The sequence below is a fragment of the Phascolarctos cinereus genome, unplaced genomic scaffold, assembly GCF_003287225.1.
Source record: "Phascolarctos cinereus isolate Bilbo 61053 unplaced genomic scaffold, phaCin_HiC Scaffold_3;HRSCAF=262, whole genome shotgun sequence".
NCBI lineage: Eukaryota > Metazoa > Chordata > Mammalia > Diprotodontia > Phascolarctidae > Phascolarctos > Phascolarctos cinereus.
The window spans coordinates 188,730,424-188,751,714 of record NW_027555736.1 but is presented as its reverse complement, the minus strand read 5'-3'; the positions used below and the strand labels follow the sequence as shown (position 1 = coordinate 188,751,714).

General features: G+C 47.1%; 1 protein-coding gene across 1 annotated transcript; it reads left to right on the top strand.

Moving 5' to 3' along the window:
- Positions 1–4,474: 4,474 nt before the first annotated feature.
- On the top strand, positions 4,475–21,204 carry STRC (stereocilin). The gene is made up of 29 exons (XM_021009276.2): positions 4,475–4,535; positions 4,898–5,680; positions 5,774–5,798; positions 6,283–7,537; positions 9,141–9,203; positions 9,378–9,488; positions 9,678–9,844; positions 10,362–10,548; positions 10,855–10,970; positions 12,072–12,204; positions 12,596–12,778; positions 13,189–13,227; positions 13,359–13,526; positions 13,686–13,751; positions 14,235–14,360; positions 14,644–14,702; positions 15,154–15,277; positions 15,412–15,524; positions 16,776–16,911; positions 17,298–17,494; positions 17,741–17,831; positions 18,059–18,215; positions 18,835–19,004; positions 19,193–19,348; positions 19,769–19,911; positions 20,089–20,237; positions 20,482–20,579; positions 20,677–20,824; positions 21,046–21,204. Exons 1-29 carry the CDS (start codon positions 4,475–4,477, stop codon positions 21,132–21,134), a joined length of 5,313 nt encoding a protein of 1,770 aa, XP_020864935.1. The 3' UTR covers positions 21,135–21,204.
- The last annotated feature ends 87 nt before the right edge of the window (positions 21,205–21,291 follow it).

Genomic DNA, 21,291 nt, shown 5'->3' with positions numbered 1-21,291 from the left:
AAAATTAAGAATTGTTGGACTACCTGAAAGCCAGGACTAAAAAAAAAAAAGACAAAATAGACAAAAAAGAGCCTACACATCACATTTGAAGAAATCTTAAAAGAAAACTGACCTCTTAGAACCTCTACAAAGTAGAAATAGGAAGTCTCCTCCAGTCACCGCCTGAAACTCCAAATAAAAACTCCCAGAAACATTATAGCCTAAATCCAGGCTTTCAGGTCAAAGAAAAAATACTGCAAGCAATCAGAAAGAAAGAATTCAAGTACCAAGGAGCCACAGTCAGGATCGCATATAATTTAGCAGCCACCACTCTAAAGGGGTAGAGAGCTTAGAATATATTACAGAAGGCAAAGGATATAGGTTTGCAGTCAAGAATAGCTTACTCAGAAAAACTGAGTATTATCCTACAGGGGAAATGAGATTTTTACTGAAATAGAGGACTTCTAAGCATTTGTGGGGCAGCTAAGTGGTGCCATAGTGCACAGAGTACCAGCCCTGAAGTTAGGAAGACTCATCTTCATGAGTTCAAATCTGGCCTCAGACAATTACTAGCTGTGTGACCTTGGGCAAGTCACTTCACCCTGTTTGCCTCAGTTCCTCATCTGTAAAATGAGCTGGAAAAGGAAAGGGCAACCCCAAATGGAGTCACAAAGAGTCAGACATGACTGAAACTATTGAACAACAACAAACATTCCTTATGAAAAGGCCAGAGCTGAGTAGAAATGTTGAAGTTCAAACACAGGAGTTAAGAGAACTATAGTCTTTTTTTTTTTTGCAATTGGGGTTAAGTGACTTGCCCAGGGTCACACAGCTAGTAAGTGTCAAGTGTTTGGTCTGAGGCCAGATTTGAACTCAGGTCCTCCTGACTTCAGGGCTGGTGAGTTAAGAGAATTATAAAAAATGTAAACATGAACAAAAAATAATAACTGCTTGCATTATAATGAAGAAAGGAAGTAAAGAAGGAAGAAAGAAAGGAAAGAAGGAAACAAGCATTAATTAAGTGCCTACCATGTGCTGTGCACTGTGCTCAGTGTTTTGCAGATATCCCTTTTGATCCTCACTACGAACGTGGGAAATAGGTTCTATTATTATTCCCATTTTATAGTCGAGGATGCTGAGGCAAACAGAGGTTAAATGCATTACCCAGGATCACATACTTAGTAAGTATCGGAGGCCAAAAATGAAGTCAAGTCTTCCTGAATTCAAGCCCAGAGCTCTCTTTAGATACATGCATTTGTTTGTGTTTGTGTGTATGTATGTGTATATGCACTCACATAGGTGTATATACATGTATACGCACACATGTATGTGTATATACATGTATATGCACACACATACACACATATACATGTATATACACATACATACATATACATATGTATATGTATGTATATACATGTATATGTATACATGCTCACATACACATATTTTAATTTTAGCTATGGCCAACATGGAATTTTGTTTTGCTTTATCATATGTGTTAATAGCAAGATTTTTTTTTTCTTTCATTTTCAAGAGTGGGTCAGGAGAGGAGTGAGGGCAGATATTTGCTAACTGAAAAAAATAAAATTTAACTTAAGGAAAAGCATCAAATGACAAATAGTATTAAATGCTGCACATATTCACCATCCTAGACCACCACTCTTTGAGCTGCTGACTCCTAGCACTTGATAATAGGACCTCAAGTCCTGTGAGTCTTGGTTTCAGTTGCTGTGCTAGAACCACTATCAGTCTTTGGGGCAGGGGTAATTATAGGAGCACTTCTCACAGATGGCCACAGAAGGGGCTCCATCTTGATTCCCAGGCTAGCCACTAGATGATGAGTTCTGCAAAGTCCAGCAGCGACAGCATCGTGCCAGAAAGGGGGAGGTGTCAGGTGTTTTGTGACTACATTAGGGCTTTGGGTTGGCATTAGCAAGTGTGGGAAAGGTTTCATTGGTTGGCCACAAGCACAGGCCCATTGTCTATCATTGGCAAGAATGGGAAAATGTCAATAACAATAACACTCCCAAAGGATGAGATGTAGGCCAAATGGTATCCCTTCTGTAGAGACATGTCAGATAGTGACATAGTAGCATCGCTACTTTCATCTTTTTTTGGGGGGGGTAAGAAAATAGGAGTTAAGTGACTTGTCCAGATCACACAGCTCTTAAATATCTGAGGTTGAATTTGAACTCAGGTCCTCCTGACTTCAGGGCTAGTGATCTATCTATTGCACTACTTAGTTGCTTCTCTATCTTCTTAAAATAAAAAGTCCAATCCCTTCCCCCACCTTCTTTTCTTCTTCCCCCATTCCCACTCCTTCTGGCCACTTCCATCTTCTTTTTCCCTGCTTTTTTTAAAAATTAATTTATTTTGATTTATCAACAGTCGCTTCCATGTGCTTTTGAGTTTAAAATTTTTCTCTCCCTTCCTCCCCACCACCCTCCTCCCCAAGACAGCACACAATCTGATATAGACTATACATATACATTCCTATTAAACATATTTTCACATCAATGACATATAAGTAAAAATTAGAACCAATAGGAGGAACCACCAGAAAGAGGAAACAAAACTCAACAGAAGAGAAAAAAATAACAAATAGTATGCTTTGATCTGCATTCAGTTCTTTCTTTGGATGTGGATAGCATTTTCCACCACGAGGCCTTTGGAGATGTCTTAGATCCTTGTATTGCTGGGAAGGGTTAAGTTTATCAATATTAGTCATCGCACAATGTGGCTGTTATTGTGTACAATGTTCTCTTGGTTCTGCTCACTTCACTCAGCATCAGGCCATACGAGTCTTTCCAGGTTTTTCTGAAGTCAGCCTGTTCATCATTTCTTATAGGACGATAGTATTCTATTACATTCATATACCACAACTTACTCAGCCATTCCCCAATTGATGGGTATCCTCTCAATTTCCAATTCTTTGCCACCACAAAAAGAGCTGCTATGAATATTTTTGTACATGTGGATCGTTTTCCCATTTCTATGATCTCTTTGGGATACAGCTCTAGAAATGCTATTGCTGGGTCAAAGGGTATGCACATTTTTATAGCCCTTTGAGCATAGTTCCAAACTGCTCTCCAAAATGGTGGGATCATTTCACAACTCCACCAACAATGCACTAGTGTTCCAATTTTCCCACACCTTCTCCAACATTTATCGTTTTCCTGTTCTGTCACGTTGGCCAATCTGGTAGGTGTGATGTGGTACCGCAGAGTTGCTTTGATTTGCACCTCTCTAATCAATAGTGATTTAGAGCATTTTTTCATACGACTATAGATGGCTTCTCTGTGTTTTAACCTTGGTATTTCTCACTCTTGAAAATTCACGTGAGTTTGTGCCAGCCCAGGTGGTCAATCCTATGATATATGAGCATAGAGGCTGTGCTGGAATCATTCAGCAATGGCAGGTGCTAGAAAGATCAATTCGGAGCTATCTGGGAGCAGTACCCCATGCAGTCTATAGTCATTTTGAGAAATATCCCTTTGATCAGTCAACATGAATTTTTAAACACCTACTATGTACTAGTTAATACACCTCCCTTTTTAGTCCCCTCCCTCATCTTGTTGGACCCTAAGTGACTGCCCATCTGCTTCTAGTCCTGGCTGTGAGTCAGAGGCACAGAGAGGTGGAAGGGTAGCTTCCCAGATCTCACAATTCCCTGCACATATCTTGGTCAGTACTGTTTGGGCTTTTGCCATGTTGTTCCTAACTTCCTGGAATGCCCCATTCTCAACTTTCTATTTTGTACATAGATTCCTTTGTATGTATTTGTTTGCATGCTGTCTCTCCGATAGATCATAAGTTCCTTGAGGGCAGGGACTGTCTTTTGCCTCTTTCTGTATGCCCATTGCTTAGCAGAGTGCCAGGCATATAGTAGGCACTTAATAAAAGCTTATTGATTGATTGATTAGGAGGTGCATCTCTGGACGCGCATCTCTTTCTCCTTGCCTCTACTCCCCCCTCCTTATCTCCCATCTCCTGTGACTCCTTCACACCCCAGTTCCTTTTCTTCCCTAACGTCTCCAAGCTTCTCTCCTAGTCATCTCACTCCCTCCTTTCCAGTCAGGCTCTCACCTCTGGTTCTGCAGCTCCTTATCCCTTGGCTACCTCTCACTACATTGTCTCTCTCCTGCATGACCACCTCCCTCTCTCCCTTGCTTCTTCTACCTCTCTGATCCTCCCCGCCTCCAGCTCTGCCTCTAGCCCCTTCCTAAGATGCTCTGGACTTCCCTATCATCACTCTGCCTACCTCCCCTTTCCCACCTTTCCTTATGACCACAGGATCAGGTGATCAGAGGCTCAGGTGACGACACCACGTTAGGTTACCCATCGGTTAGGTGACGGATCTTCTTTCCTGCGGGCTTGGGTGGTATTGATAACTGGAGTCCGTGGCTACTGTATCCTGTCCCCATTCAGCTCCCCCTAGGAAAAGCATCTGCCCCGTATTGACCTCCTAACATCTTAATGCTCACCTTGAAACATGGCTCTGAGCCTCTGGCCCTTGCTGTTCCTGATGTTGCTGCGGCTCCTTCACCATGCAGGTGAAGGGGGGTGGGGGGTGGGGGGGTGTAGAGGATAAGGTGGGGAGTGGATGGGGAAAGTCTGTGGGGAGGGACTATCGATGGAACTCAATATGTTTGTTGAATTAATTCAAAGGGTTGAAGGTGAAAGGGGAGAGGAACAGATAAACCAGGGATAAGGGAGAGAGGAGCCAATTAATGGGAGAACAGGAAGGATCGGATGTCGGACCATCCCTGCCTATGGGCCAAGGATAGAATATAACTTCCTCATCTTCCCCACTCTTTACCTTTCTGAGCAGAGAGAATAGGGACAGCTGAAGCTGGACCCAAGCTTGGACTCCAGTCATTTCTGCGACAGTGACCTCTGCTTTCTTCCCCCACAGTGACCCCAGCCGCTGTGGAGTCCCAGGACCCAGACCCTGTAATTTCTCTCCTGGGGTCATTTTTAGGAGCTCTGGATATGGTCCCACCAAGCTTCTTCAGTCGTTCACGGTTCTCTGCCTTCCTAGACAATGTTTCTTCTACTCTGGAAGGCTTAGAGTCTAGAGATGTGGGGGGAGAGGAACCCCCAACTCTAAGACCCCCTGCACTACGGCTTCATGATTTCCTGGTGACCTTGAGGGGCAGCCGGGACTGGGAACCCCTGATCAAGCTACTGGGGGACACCCTCGCACTGCTGGGACATGAGCAGACACCTCGGGATTTTCTGGGTCACCAGGCAGGCACCCTAAGTGGGCTGGCAGAGGTGCTACTGAATGTCATGCTTCCTGAGGAGTCCACAGTGCCTCCCCGGCCCCCCTGTACTCGGGATGGACCCCCTGACTGTGATCTGGCCGCTGATTGGCTACCTTCACTTCTCCTGTTGCTGGAGGGCACTCGTTGGCAGGCATTGTTGCAGATGATTCCTGTGGCTGACACCAACTTCACAGACCCTGGCTGGGGAGAGACACCAGCCCGCCTTTTGCAGGGCCTCCTGGGCCTGATACCACCACCTGAGGAGCCAGGTGCTGAAGGACCCCTTTGGATGGGCCTACTTCGTACAGTGGGGGTTCCCCTCTATGCTGCCTTCCAGGGAGGACTGTTGCGTGTCACTCACTCCCTAAAGGATGAGGTTTTTGCCATGCTGGGGCAACCAGAACTTGATGCCAGTGGGCAGTGTATGGGGGGTAAGTAGTGCTTGTGGGGAAGAAATTGGCAGTAGTGGGAAGAGCGGGGGTTGGGTTGTGGTGGGGTCATCTCCATTTCTTTCTCCATCCTAGGTAACTTGAGACAGCTACTCCTCTGGTGAGTAACCAAAGACCAGATCTGAGAGAGATTGAGGGAGACAAGCTGAGGGAGCCAGGCCTTGGAGGCTATAGTGTAGAGGGATGGTACCACAATGGGACTGATTGCCCCCTCCCCCCCCCCCACTCCAAAGGCCTGATGACATCACTCATTGCTAGGCTTGTTGCTTTATATGAGTCCTTTCCTCAGTAGTCTTTGAGTTATCTAGAACCTGGCCTAGGTGGGCAGGAAAGATCCAGAGAGGGCTGTGCCTCAGTTTTCTTCAGGTTGTGGTAGGATTTTTTTTTTTTAGTACTGTGCCCCATCCCTACCTGCCTGCCTCCTGTGGACCATTCTCAGCAATACCTAGACTCCCAGAGGACCTAGCCTGTGGCAAAGTTCATATTTACCTCCCCCTCATCCCCGACCCAATACATGACTCTGGATGCAGGGTTAGAGGCTCTGAACTGACTGATCCTATCTTACATCCTTCTTCTGTACTCAGGGGTGTACTACATAATGTATCCTGGGATGCCCAGGCATTGGGATTCCTATCTGGGATGCCACCTCCACCCCCTGCCCTCCTGCACTGCTTGAGCACTGGGGTACCACTGCCCCGGGCCTCCCAGAATTCAGCCCGAAGCAACTCTCGAGAACCTCGAGCCCTCTCTATGGATACAATCTGCTACAACGAATCAGACACTGACTTACCCTTCAGCATCTCCAATTTCTCCATCCACCTGTACTGTCAACATGCCAAACCCTCCACTCCCCGCCCACCTTCCAGCATGGCTGTGACCTGTGAGACAGCTGCGTGGTATGTGACCTCTCTAGAGGTGAGCGCCCAGTTTTGGTTGCAGGCATGCCATGATCAGTACCCGGAACAGTTCCTGGAGGTCATCTGCAGTAATTTCTCCCTGATGTCACTACCCAGACCCAACAGAGGCCTGGTGAGGCGGCTCTGTGCCAGCCTCCTCCCCCCACCCACCAGTTGCCCAGAAGGCCTGCCTCCCATTCCCCTCACCCCAGAGCTCTTCTGGGGTTGTTTCCTGGAGAATCAGACGCTGTGGGTGGAACGAATGTGTGTGGAAGAGGGCCTAGAGGCAGTGCCCCCACAGAACCAGGCCTGGGTGCATCATGTGTGCCAGGGTCCGACCCCTGATGCTGGTGCCTTCCCACCCTGTCATGTTGGGCCCTGTGGGGAGCGTTGCCCAAATGGGGGCAGTTTCCTGGAGATGGTGTGTGTCAATGATACTCTTTATGACTCCCTCGTACCCTTCTGGCCCTGGCTGGAGGGACAGTGTAGAATTAGCCGCGGGGGTAATGATACCTGCTTCCTGGAGGGACTGCTTGGTCCTCTGCTGCCCCCGTTGCCTCCTCTGGGGCCCTCTCCCCTCTGCCTAGCTCCAGGTCCCTTCCTCCTTGGCATGCTGTCCCAGCTGCCCCGATGTCAGGCTGCAGTGCCTGCCCTCTCCTATCCTACCCGCCTACACTATTTTCTTCGCCTCCTGGCATTCCTCTTGGGCCCAGGGGCTGGGGGTATAGAGGCCCAAAGGCTGCTGGGCCAGGCTCTGCTACTCTCCAGTCTTCCTGACAACTGCTCCTTCTGGGACTCCTTCAACCCTTGGGGCCGGAGTAGCATGCTACGGTCAGTGGGTGAATATCTGAAGCAGGAGCAGAGGTTGACCCCACCTGGTCCTGGCCCCCCTGATGGCCCCATCCAGGATCTTGGCAAGAGGAAGCTACTGGCTTGCTACAGTGTGAGTGCTATGACTTGTCAGAGGAGTTGGGAACCTGCTGGGGCACTGAAAGAGGATTCTTTTTGCCACTGCTACCCTCCCCCCCCTTATACTTTTCTTCTTTCATAAGGTAGGGTGGAGAGATGGGTTTGGTCTTTGGGGTTGAAGGTGAAGGGAATTGGGGGCCTAGAAAGGTCTGTGGAGCTAGGGTAGTGTTTGAAGTGAGAATATCAAAAAGTATCTAAAATGATTTCTGGTCTTTAAACCGGAAAGATCCGGACACACACCTTTGACACATACTGGCTGTGTGACTTCAGGCAAAGCATTTAAGCATTCCAGGCAATTCTCACCTTCTCACACTCACAACATTCACTCTCTTAGTTCTAGGTAATTCTCTAAGACTGTAATTTACAGAGAAGGTGCATACCTCCATTAATAAAGGAAATTTCTTCACTAAGAAGTTCCTTATTTCAGTGAAATCATAGGTTAATTAATTCTCCTAAATGGCTTCTAGATGTCCGAGAATTATGAAATGATACCTCAAATGCCACTTTCTCCATGAAGCCTTCCTTATCACCAAGCCATAAGTGATCAATCTGATCTGTGAACTTTCGTAGCACTTTATTTGTGTCTTATGTACTTATTTCACCATATTTTGTGTCCTAACCATATATATGTTTTATCTCACTTACTAGACTATAAGCTCCTGAGGACAGGCATCATATCTTATTTATCATATCACTTACAGAGTCTAGTACCATGCTTTTCACATGCAGGGCATTCAATAACTCATTAAAGAAATGAATGAAAAATGAATAAATCAAACCTCAAGGTAGAATGGCTAGAATCAGCCAAAAAACCTTTGTTCTAGGCTCAACTCTGCCAATAATCATCTTTCTGACCTTGGGCATGCCACTTCATTTATTTATTTGTTTGTTTGTTTGTTTATTTACTCATTCATCTGTTCATTCATTTAATTATTTATTTACATGCTCACTCATTTATTTATTTGTTTGTTTGCTTATTCATTCATTCATTCATTTGTTTATTTTAGGCAATTGGGGTTAAGTGACTTGCCCAGGGTCACACAGCTAGTAAGTGCCAAGTGTTTGGTCTGAGGCCAGATTTGAACTCAGGTCCTCCTGACTTAAGGGCTGGTGCTCTACCCACTGTGCCACCTAGCTTCCCCCATACCAATTTATTTTCTCCAGTTTTCTCATCTATAAAATGAAGGCATTATACTGGATGACATAAAAAATCCCCTCAATTTCAAAATTTTGTGATTTATATCACCCTACTTATTAAACCCCTGGTGATGGCAAGTGGAGGTGGTTTGGTTGGCAGCAATCAATTAAATTATAAATATTTACTGTCAATTACATCTAGCCAGTATTATACTCATTGATCAAAGGGATGCAGAAATAAATATGGTCCCTACCCACAAGGAGCTTACCATATAACAGAGCAGTTGAAGAGACAACCCACACCTGCAATTATAAACAATAACATGAAGTAGCATGGGATTAAGGCCAATTCCAAAGTCGGTAGAGTACCTGGGGAATCTATGGAACTGGCTGGTGAGGAGGGTTGCCTCTTCTTGATGTATTTTCTTTCCCAATGGCAGCCTTTACTATGGGAATTGCTTCAGAGGGAGAAGAATGCTTGGGTCCTACAGATCCTTGTTCAGGTAATGGTCCAGGTTGGGGCAGAACAGGGGAGGGAGATTGTGGCCCATAAAACTTGGATTTCACGAGTCAGGGGACCCTCAGGTCCCTGTCAAGGCTTTGAGAGTATGCTCACCGCAATGTCACCACCCATTGTTCTTACCTTGCTACCTTCTCCTCCCTCTGCCATCTTCCAGGAGTACCTGCGCATGCCCCCAGAGAATCTCCAGCAACTGGTATTATCAGCAGAGAGTGAGGCAGCTCAGGGTTTCTTGGCACTCATCCATCACTCATGGGCCCAGTTAAAGGTGGGAAGCCAAGGGTGTCATTGGTCCAGATTGAGATGTAAGGGGGAACCTAGAGAATAGAAGCAAGGTCTGCTTTGGATTAGAGATCTGTGCACAGGGACAGGCATGGATGACTTGGGAGGGTCTTACTCAGTGGGAAAAGGAGCATGGTCAGGATGAAATCACTGATCATTATTATGTCTCTGTCAGGTGCCCCCATCAGAGGAGCGAGCCCTTGGCCGACTGACTGCTCTCTTGCTCCAGCGATTCCCTCGACTCACACCTCAGCTCTTTATTGATCTGTCACCACTCATCCCTTTCCTGGCCGTAAATGATCTGCTTCGCTTCCCACCTTCCTTGTTGGCCAATGACAGCGTGTGAGATACTTGCTTTTTCTGTGAGCTGCCCTCTTCCCTGGCCCTTCTTCTTTCTCCACTACCACCCTTGCCCTGGACCTAACACTATCTCACCAAGGTCTCACTCCGTATTCATTCCCTGTTCTCATCGTTCTCCCCCTGCTTCTCACCATGGTCTTGTCCACTTCTCTACTTGCTTCCCACCCAATTCTGAGGTTTCAACCCAGCATTCACTCATTGGATCCCAGATTTAGAGCTGGAAGAGACCTTAGAGGCCATTAAATCCAACCCCCTCATTTACAAATGAGGAAATGAGATTGAGAGAGGTAGTAATTTGCCTGTGGTCACACAGGTAGCGAGTACCAGAGCACAAATTTTAACATAGGTCCTCTGACTTCTAATCCAGCACACTTTTCACTTTACCACATGGCCAAGCAGGCCAAGAGAAACCCTGGGTAGCCTCTCTCAGTTGAGTACTGCTGTCAAAACTGGGGGTCTGGAACAGGGCTGGGGGGTGATACTCATCTCCCTCCCCAAGGCTGGCCACCATCCGTGATCGTAGTCCAGCCATGAGACCTGAGCAAAAGGAAGCCCTGGCCCAGCTGCTGCTGGCACCTGAGCTGTTTGGGGAAGTGCCTGCCTGGTCTCAGGAGCTGCTGTGGGCTGCGTTACCCTTGCTGCCCCACCTCCCTTTGGAGCACTTCCTGCAACTTAGTCCCCACCAGGTACTGACAGTTCTTCCTAGGAATCCGAAAAAGTTTCTTCTCTTGACCTTGATCATTGACCTTGACTGGTTTCTAGCCCAGCCCTGCCCTGCCCCTGTTGAACGAGATGGGAACTAGTGGTCAGGATTAGTTAGGTCTGTGTTCTCTCTTTCCTTTCTCCCTCCCTCCCCAAGAGTCATGACCTTTAGGCTGAAAGAGGGCTTTCTTGCAACATGTTGGAACAAGGTTAGGCCCAATTGTGACCCCTACAGTGTTTCCCACCAAGACCCACTTGATCAAACAATGAATCAAACCTCTCCATTTTAGATCCAGGCTCTGGAGGACAGCTGGCCAGCAGCAGGGCTGGGACCAGGACAGGCCCGGCATGTACTACGTAGTTTAGTGAACCAGAGTGTCCCAGATGGTGAAGAACAGGTTCGAAGGTGAGTGGTCATGGAGTTAAAGGATAAGGTCTATGTAGGCAGAGCTAGAAAGGAACAGTACCAACTGGAATTTCAAATTTGTGAAACCTTTTTGGAGAGCAACCTGGCAAAACACAATAAAAAAATACACAACTAATCAGAACTTTCAACCCAATAATTCAATTGTTAGGAATATTCCCTGAAAATGCCATCTGAAAATAAACAAAAGATGTATTCAAAGATTTTCAGAGCAGCATTACATAATTTAGAAAAAAAAAAAGGAAAGCATTTTCTCATTGCTGGGCCATTCCACTCCATTCTGTAACTCATAAGATAGACCTTGGGAGTCCTTAGGTTCCTACCCAACCAGGTGCTCAGACACATGAAGCAACTCATGAGACACACCTGGGCCACCCTTCTTGAACTTGGACCAGCTCCAAGATTCTGGAACCCCTCCCAAAGGATGAATAAAATCTGTTGCTCAGATAGAGGAGCATACATATACCATACAATCATAGTGGAGTGGCTTGATAAAATGTGGTACATATTATGATGAACCATCATAATTCATTGAGATTGATAAGTGTAAGGAATTTTAAACATTTAGAAAGAACTTTATGAAATAATGAAAAGTGAAGAAAAAGACTGAGATCATAAGAGGAAAAGTGAATGAGAATGGATGGAGAAAGAATCCTTATGGGGATTTAGAGGGAGGGAATGAAAAAATGTTATGATACTTTAGGTGCTGAAATTTATTGATTTAAATGTAAATAAGTACTAGGCAAGTTTAGTTGTTTGTACTGATGCTTAATATTAAGTTTCTAATCAAACATTTAATTTCCAGAAAAGGAGAAACAGGACTAGCCACTGGCAGAGCCAGTGGAGCAAGAAAGGGCTAAAATGAAATTGTTGGAATCTGGGGAAGAAGAGAGAAGGGCCCTCAAATAACATAAAACTCAAGTGATGCCCATACAAGGCCAGGCTTGGTACCAGAGAGTACCTGCATGCTCTATTTCAGTGCCTATAATGCCAACATAGGGCCCTGCTTCGTATCTTCTATAAGATTCCTTGCTTCATGCCCATGTCAGTACCCACATAGAAACTGGCTCTGTGATTTCTCAGGTTAGGGTCCCTTGCCTGCTTCCTAAGTACTGAGGAACTTCACAGTCTTGTGCCCTTGAGTGACCCCACGGGGTCAGTAGAGCGAGGACTGCTTGAATGTGTAGCCAATGGAACCCTCAGCCCTGAAGGACGGGTGAGCCACTTGACAGAAGAACCCTAGCTCCAGGGCTCCCTTGCTGTGCCCATGTAGATAATTCTTACTCATCTGACCCAACTAGGCCTTTGTGGGGTGGTGCAAGGCTCCTCCCTCCCTTCTTGTCCCCATGTATGGCCCCCTTGCTACTACCTCTTCCTAGCCCTGTCTCCCTCTGGTTTATAATACTTCCACTACTACCAACACCACTTCATCCCACCTTGGACCACACCTTTCCTGTCCCTCCTCCTTCTCCTTTTTCTCCTTAACCCTCCACATTTTGGTCCCAGGCCAGGGTCTAAACACCCCCAAATGACTGAAGATGAAGTTAAGAAGCTGGTATCCAGGTGCCTGGCTCCCATTTCCTGCTTACAATCCTTACGTTGTGCAGGTGGCACACGAGTTGCTACGGGTGCTTCGTTCAACTCGGGGGGCAGAGTTGAGTCCCCAGGAGCTGCAGGCCTGGGGCCCTCTCTTCTCTCAGCTTGGACTCAACTTCCTGGAGGAGCTCTCAGACCCCCAACTCAGAACCATTCTCCCTGCCTTGCAAAGAACCGACCTCACACTTGGCCAGGTAAGAACATCCCTGATCCCCTAAGAAGCCTTCTTTGCTCCTATTCCCCAAAGAAATCTTCCCCTATTGGCACCGTGCCTTACCCTGTGATGTGAGTAGGCTATGAGTCAGACTGACAGAAATAATGAAGCACTGAGTAGAGGGAGTCTAAGGTTAGGGCCAGGAGGTTTTAAGAGAGGGGTTCTTAATCTTTTTGTGTGACATGGACCAAATCTGGTGAAATCTATAGACCCCCCCCGATTAATGTTTTTAAAATGCACAGGATTATCAAGGAACCCAATTATACTGAAATACAATTATCAAAATATATTAAAACCCCCCAACAAGTTCACATACATTGTTAGGAGCCCTTGCTTTAGGGGCTTGGGTCTGAGCTGGTTCTTTGTTCCTTTTCTCCTTCCTCACTTCAGGCTACCCTGATGCTTGAACGCCTCCTCCCACAAGAAGATGTAAGTAGCAGATCTTCTCTCCAAACAGCTCCCTGGCAGATCACTGACCCTGTTCCCCACTGCCACACTCATCACACTCAGCCCTTCGGCCTCTCCTCTTCCTCAGCTCTCCTGTACTGGTCTCTCCTCAGCTGTCAGTGGAAGAGCTCTGTGCTCTTCATCCTCTGCTGCCAGGCCTTAGCCCACAGTCCCTCAGAGTCATCCCCACAGAGGTTCTGGCTGCAGCCTGTCCCTGCTTGTCACCCACGCTGTCTAGGCTTTCATCAGCTCAGAAAGCAGCATTGTTGCAGGCTTTTCGGGTATGTGAGTGGATGGAAGGAGGAAGAAGAAGCGGGGATAAATAATACTAATGATTGGGAGGGTAGCAAATGCAGCTAGCTCTGTCCTCTGCCCTTCTTGTGAACGTGGCACCCCAAAATGACGGAGTTACAAAAACAGCGCCAGCAATTTTCACTCAGGTGAAAGATGGAGTTCAAAGCACGGGACCAATTGGTGCAGATCCAACTGTGTGCCCTGCTGACCAGGTATGTCTGAAGTTTTCTCACTCCACTCTAGCTCCACAGGTCTCAGGGCAGTTTCATTTATCTGTTGCTGACTTGAGAGACTTTCCCTACTCCAATGGTCTCCAAGAAGTCAGACCTGTTTTACTCCCTGCCCTAACCTGCAACAGATTTTATTCATCCTGTGGGAGGGGTTCCAGAGGAGCTGGTCCAAGTTCAGGAAGTGTGGCCCAGGTGTGTCTCATGAGTTGCTTCATGTGTCTGAGCACCTGGTTGGGTAGGAACCTAAGGACTCCCAAGGTTTATCTTACGAGTTACAGAATGGAGTGGAATGGCCCAACAATGAGAAATCCTGAAATGGTAGGGAAATATTTCCATCCCCACCCCTGTCCAAATGGACCACACTGTGACTCCTCCTCCTCTTCCCTTTCCCCCAACTGCCATGGTTCCTTTTTCTTTTCTAAGGGCTAAACATTACCCCTCTCAATTCTGCCCCAACCCCACCAGCCAGGCTCTCTTATCTGGCCAGCGTGTTTACTTCCCTTGCTGCCCCTAAAGCTACTACAATTGGACACCCCAGTTCTTCTGGCCAATCTGAGTCCCTATCGTGAGCTGCCCTGGTCTGAACAGCAGGTAACACTCCCTGGTTGGCACTTTCCTCTTCCCTCTCTCTCTCATTTCAACACTCAGTCTAACTTGACACCTATAAGTCCTCCCATACTGGCTCTTCACCCCACCCCTTCTCCATTTCTTCATTTCTTTCCCTGGGGAGAAAGTATGTGGGAAGAGGTAGAAACTCTGGGAAGGTGGGAGCTAGCCATAGTTCTGGCCCTTATGGAAGTGAATGAAATGGACTCCGGGTAACTTGAGTCTTTGGTCGGTGCTCTAACAGACAGAGGCCCCTCTTCCTTTGCAGGCCCAGTTTCTCTGGAAGAAGATGTCAATGACCACTAACCTGACCCTAAGAAACTTGCAGTGAGTGTCTTGTGTCAGAAGCAGGGAGTTTCTCTTCTGTTACCCTGCCCCAGTTGAGGCAGCCTTCTTCCTTCTGTTCTCCTTGTACAGTGCATGATGTTTCCACCCTGACCCCTGCAGGGCTAAAGAGACATTTATATAGGCTTGGCGATCTCATGTCTGATCTAGTCAAGATGTGTCTAGGGACTCTAGCCAAAATCATCTAAGACTGGTAGACTACCTTTCCCTACAAATATATATACATACATTTATGTTGTTGAGTTGTTTCAGTCATATCCACCTCTTCATGACCCCATTTGGGGTTTTCTTGGCAAAGATACTGGACATACATTTATACAAACATACACACACAATTTTGACAGCATTATAGGTGTCAAGCTTGGGGGTATGGGGGGGTAAGTGGCAGGCTGTTGTCTGGCTTGATTGCTTCTCCCAAGTTTTTTTCCCTCAGATCTTTGGGCACCCTGGCAGGAGGCATGACTTGTGAGTGGCTGCAACAGTTCAGCTGGAGGACAGATTTCCTCAAAGTGGTGGTCTTGGTCTATCAGCTTCCCGGAGGGGTTCGAGGGAGCCTGGTGAGAGGCTTTACTACATGCATTATTGGGAAAACAGCAATACCAGACACTGAGGGGAGGAGGGCACAGTATTGGTATCAGATATCCAATTCAGACTCCTGAAAACACTTCCTTATCCACCCCACCCCCCACAGAGGGCCTGTATTTGGGAGGAACTCCAGAGGAGAATGGGAATGTCTGAGCTGGAGCTAGGAGGCCTGGGATCAGACCTGAATGGTCTGCAGCAGGAGCTACTCTTCCAATTACCGTAGGTACTGGGAGGCAATGTCATGGAGTGAAGGTTATAGCTCAAGTTCCAGGAGCCCTAGTGTGGGGAAGATGGGAATTTTGCCATTATGTCATGCTGTCAAAAGTGGTTTTTTCCTGTCTTGGATCATAGTGAGTTTCATAGTGTTTGATAAGTGCTTGTTGGGCAGAATGGGTTGGATTGGATCGGGTCACTCAGATTACTTCTGGATCAGTAGGTAAGGATTAGGATTCTGGCTAAAATGACTACTTCTCTTGGTTGGCAACCCAAAAGTGCACCCAGCAGTGGGAAGAGTAAAGGAATATGTTGCCTTTATGCCTATCTTCACGCTTAATTCCACTGCAACACTTATCTGAACTGTGATGCTGGAGGTTTTGGGGAAGTGAGTGGGGATGATCTCAGGGCTTCCCTAGGAATGAAGCAGTGATAAAAATTAAATTCTACTGTCATATTCTTGAACATTTCTCCAGCCTCTCCAGAGACTTCAGTCTTTTCCACTATAACTAACTGTACTGTCTGGCCCAATTTCAAAGTTGTCATCTCTGGTTCTCTTTGATAATGTTATTTCCTATATCAGAGAAATAGGACTACTTCCAATGTCATTTTCACACAAAGATATATGATCTCACTTCCTGTCTGAGAGACTGTGCCCTCCCCCAATTTTTTAGCAGAATGGGAAAATGTCAGAAGATCTGGTTCCTAGGTTTGTCTTTCCCCTTGTGCTGTGGCTTTGGACAACCTCTCATGGCTCCAGTTTTGTAATTTGTAAAATGGGACTATTAATTTTTGTCTTGCTTACCTCAGAGTATTGTTGTGAAGATCAAATTAGATAATGGACATGGAAGTATCTTGAAAAATTGCGAAGTGTTATAAAAATGATAGATTCCATTATCATCCCTTCCTGTTTGGTACATTCTATTATGTCACAGTCTTTTGGGGCCAGCATCAAGTGGATCGAACTGGAGGGATGTCTCTATGCCATTTTCTTTTTGGAGGACCTGAAACCATCCCACTTTCATTCTCTTCTCACTTCAAGTACAATCTTGGGAAATACAGTCAGAGATATTTAATTTCATTTCCTATTCAGAAACAGGGTTAAGGGGTTCTGCTGGTATCACACTGTGGCTGTGGCCTATCTGATGTCACTGCCTATTCAGGGATACTTTGCTGTCTTGGGACTGTGGGGTTATCTGATGTCACTTTCTGACTGGACTTAGTTACCAGAATACCCCTGATACATAACTCTTGTAGAGTCCAGCTGATTGACAGGCTGTCCAATGATTCCATTCTCTTGATACTGGAGCTAGTACGGGGTGACCCTGAGCAATTCCTGGCGCTGCCCCCGCTCCGACGAGAAGCCCTGGCAGAGAGGGCACTACGCAGCCTGGTAAGGGCCTTCCCCTCTCATACCTTAAAAGACGTTGCACCCCTGAACTACCTGAGCTTTCCTTATCCTTCAGGATCTTGGATCCCCTTAGGCATTAGACTCTTTCCTAGGGCCTCCCTAGACTATTTTCTAGGCCTACCCACAAATCTAGACCTCACTTGCCCCCAGGTTCTATCCCTTTAGAGTCCAGATGCAGAAGAATCTCAGAAAATACCTCCCAGTCTCCCAGGCCTAGCTTTTCTTAGCTGAACTCTTGAGGGCCAGAGTGGAATGGAGAATCACAGAATCACAGGGTTAGGAAAGGTCAGAGGTTTGGAAACGTTGGTTAGTAATTATGGTATTCTGAGACAGAGGTCAAAGTGCTCTGGGCTTGCTGCTTCCCTCAGGCTCCACAGGACACTCCACTCTCAGGGGAAGTGCTGGAGGCTTTGGGTCCTCTGGTTGGATCCCTGGGGACAGAGAGCGTGGGCCGAATCCTTCCACAGACTCTGCTGGCCCACCTCAATCGGCTGCAGAACTTCTGCCTGGGAGAACCATTTGCCACAGAGTTGGGATGCTTGCTGTTGCGTGAGTCTGCATTTGGGTATGGATCTTCAGGAGTCCAGAACTCCATTTACCTGCTCAGAATCCTTGAATCCTAACTCTACCCAACTTCTAAGTCCTCACTTATAATACTGCTTCTCAGCTCCTAGTCTTCTCCAGTTCTCCTTCCCCCAGGTTCCTGGTTTTTGTCTTGACGTAAATCCCCTCTTCTGCCCTTTCGTTAGTCAGCCTTTCTCTAGTGCCTCACTCCAGGGTGCTGGAACTGACTTCACCACAAATCCCCCAGGCGGCCAGAACTCTGGAGCCGAGATGAAGTGGAGCAGGCTGGACGCCTAGTGTTGACTTTATCCTCTCAGGCCATTCTCCTACTGCCCAGGGTGAGGTGGAGAGAGGGAACAGGGGAGGGCATGGAATTCCATCTACTAAAAAGTAGATAATTGACACATAACTTAGTGGGTCATGAAGAATTATAGAGCAAGAGGAGAAAAAGGAGAGAGGCATTAGGCATGTATGAGGAGGGTCATAGAGAGGGAAAAGGCTTTAGGGGTTAGAACTGAGACATCTGGCTTTGGCTGCCTCCATGTTTTCCAACTTCTGTAACCAGGAGGCCTTGGGGCCTGAGACCCTAGAGAGACTTCTAGAGAGGCAGCAGAGCTGGGAGCAGAGCAGGACAGGCCAACTGTGTGGGGTTCCAGAGCTGGGCCTCAGAAAAGCAGCACTAGTGACTGGGGTTGTCCAGGCAGAAGCTGAAGATGAACCAGGTGAGAGCCCCCCAACTTCTTAGACTTCCGATGTGGTACAATAAGACGGGTGCATAGGGAGTGCAGACAAATTTTAATTCTAACCACTAACTTGCTTTATGACTTTGAGCAAGTAACTTCATCTTTTGGGGACTCAGGCTTTACTTGTAAATAGGAGATTTAAAGTCTTCTCCAGCTCTTACCATGGTGTGATTCCATAACTCTCCATAACCATTCTGCTGCTCCCTGGACTCTCTTAGCTCAGCCTTCTGCCACATCTCACCTCTCCCCAATGCCTTTTGCCCCACCTTCCCTCTCCCCATTCAGTTTTATTGAATCATTGTCTCTGATCCATATATGGCAACCATCAAAATGGCAGACTACAATGTCCTTCTCCACTCATAAAAAATGTAGGAATGGGGGGCAGCTAGGTGGTGCAGTGGATAGAGCACCCTGGAGTCAGGAAGACCTGAGTTCAAATATGGCCTCAGACACATAACACTTACTAGCTGTGTGACCCTGGGCAAGTCACTTAACCCCTATTGCCTCATCAAAAAAAAATGTAGAGATTATTGCTTTCAGAGGAGCCCCAGGCTTTTAGTCCTACATTGCCTCTCTCTGGCCCTCACTTGTCCCTCAGATCCTGTGCCCACCTGCGCAGATGTTCGGGGGACATTCCCAGCAGCTTGGTCAGCAACACAGATTGCAGAAATGGGGCTCCCTGACTTCGAAGACTGCCTGGGATTATTTGCAAAAGACCATGGTCTTGGGCCTGAGGAATTACGAGCAGCGATGGGCAAGGCGAAAGAGGTCAAGCAGAGGGCTGGGGGTATATAGTAGCCAATGGGAATGATCAGTACAGAAATGTGAATACAACAATGTTTGAGAATGAAGAGGGAAAAGGGGATGGAAAAAGGGGCCAGACAGAACCCCTTCTTGAATAGAGTTTGCTATGCTTCCCCAGAGGGAACCTGAGTCTCAAACTCCTTTCCTCCTAGATGTGGGGTCCCCCTCAAGGATTTCATCCAGAGCAGATCCTCCAGCTGGGTCAGCTGTTAATAGGGCTAGGAGAGCGTGAGCTCCAGGAAGTGATTCTGATTGACTGGGCAGTGCTGGGAGCCTTGGGACAGTTGGAAGGCTGGAGCAAAAATCAGGTGACTACTTCTGAAGGACTCAAAGGTCTCAGTCTCTAAGGTGTGTCCAAGCGCTTAGATTTCTGTTTGCCAATCACCCTAAACCTTCTCTTTTGAATTCTCACATTATCCCTACAACCCTATGATGCCATGTTCTCTGTGCTACAAGGTCTCCTTCGACTACTCCTTATATTCCCTTCAACTTCTCATGTGCCCTCAGACCTCAACCCTGGAGACTCAGCCTTCCCTTGAGGCTCTGTGACCTCAATGGCTGTACAGAGAATCACAGAGCTGAAATGGATCTCACTTATATGGCACCTACCTATCTTCTTAAAACTGGATAATTTTTTAAAGGACCCATTCAGTATTAAACTTCTATGACCATGACACCTTCTGCTCTATTATCTCCCCCTTGGTTCCCATGTCCCCTGTACTTTCCAGCTCCAAGCCATTGTCTCCACCTTCTTACGTCAGAGTGGCCGACATGTGAGAAACCTGGATTTTATTCACCTAACTGCCCTTGGCCATGCAATCTGTGGTCTTCGGCCAGATGAGATACAGCATATCAACAGTCGGGAGTTCAGGTCCTTTGTGGTGTGGACAATGAGGGGAAGGGTGGGCTCATTGGTAAAGGTCATTAAAAAGAAGTCCCTATGAAAGTGTGGGCAAATGGAGAAAATCTCAGTTCAGAGGCTAGATTTCACTTGTCAAAATAGCCTCTTTCTGCCCTATGACCACGCCCTGGTTTCAATTGTCCACAGCAAGGCCGTTCTCTTTCTGGGCTCCCTGCCCCTCCAGTGCTCTGAGGAACAGCTAGAGGCCCTGGCTCACCTGCTTGTGTTGCCTGGAGGCTTTGGGCTAGTCAGTAATTGGGGGCCTGAGATCTTTACTGAAGTTGGCTCAGTTGCAGGTAGGAAGACAGGATGTGTTGGAGGTAGGGGAGGGCAAAAGTAATGGGCAAAGAGTCTCTGGTTTGAGTGGTGGGGGAAGATACCTTTCTAAGAGACTGATGGGATTCTCAAGGTGGAGAATGGAGTAAGGGGTCTAGGTGAAAGACTTGGGGATGACTTGGGGGGAGTCTGTGAATAGAAGATTAATGGGCACAGTCCTACTATGGTAGGACCTAAGTGCCTCACTTCCAACTGGCTCTCTAGCTGGGCTCCCAGACCTGGCACTCTCAGCGCTGCTTCGAGGACAGATCAGGGGCCTCACGCCACTAGCCATTGCTGTCATGCCAGCACCCAAGTTTGCTGTGAGTACCAACAGTGGGATTGGGTACAGGAAAGTAGGGTCTGAAGTGGGCATGAAGAGAGTTGGGAGAATAACATGGATTCACTGAACACCCTCAGGTGGTATTCAGCCCTGTCCAGCTTTCTGGCTTCACCAGTGCTCAGGCTCTGGCTATCACACCTGAGCAAATGGCCTTCCTGAGCCCTGAGCAGCGTCAAGCAGTCATTTGGGCTCAGTATGAGGGAAAGGAGAACCTAGAACAGTTGGGTGAGTGACCAGTTTCACAATTTGATTTCCCTATCTCCATAGCCTGTTCTTGACTCCCAGGATCTGACCCCTATTCTCCTGTGATATGTGATTCTTTGTCCTCATGCTACTAGTCTAGGTAGTACCTGGGGTGAAGGGTCCATAGACAGAGGAGCTGGATTCCAAATATATCTCTGAGAAGTAGAAATCAATCTTTTTTTTTTCCCCCTATCCCTCTGCAGGGCGTAACACAGCTTGGGGCCTCCAGGAACAGACAGTTTCTTTCTGGACCCCAGCACTGATTATCTTCCTACTTGGCTGCTTACCTTGAAGCTGAGGGTCTGGGTAGCCAAGAAGGGAGGCTGATGGAAGAAGGGCCTATGGTCATGTTTAGTAAAGTATAAATGGAAGCGTACCTAGTTGTTATTTATATTTGTAATATATAACAAGGGCTAAAAAAGGAAAATGCTGCTACTTCCCATCTACTT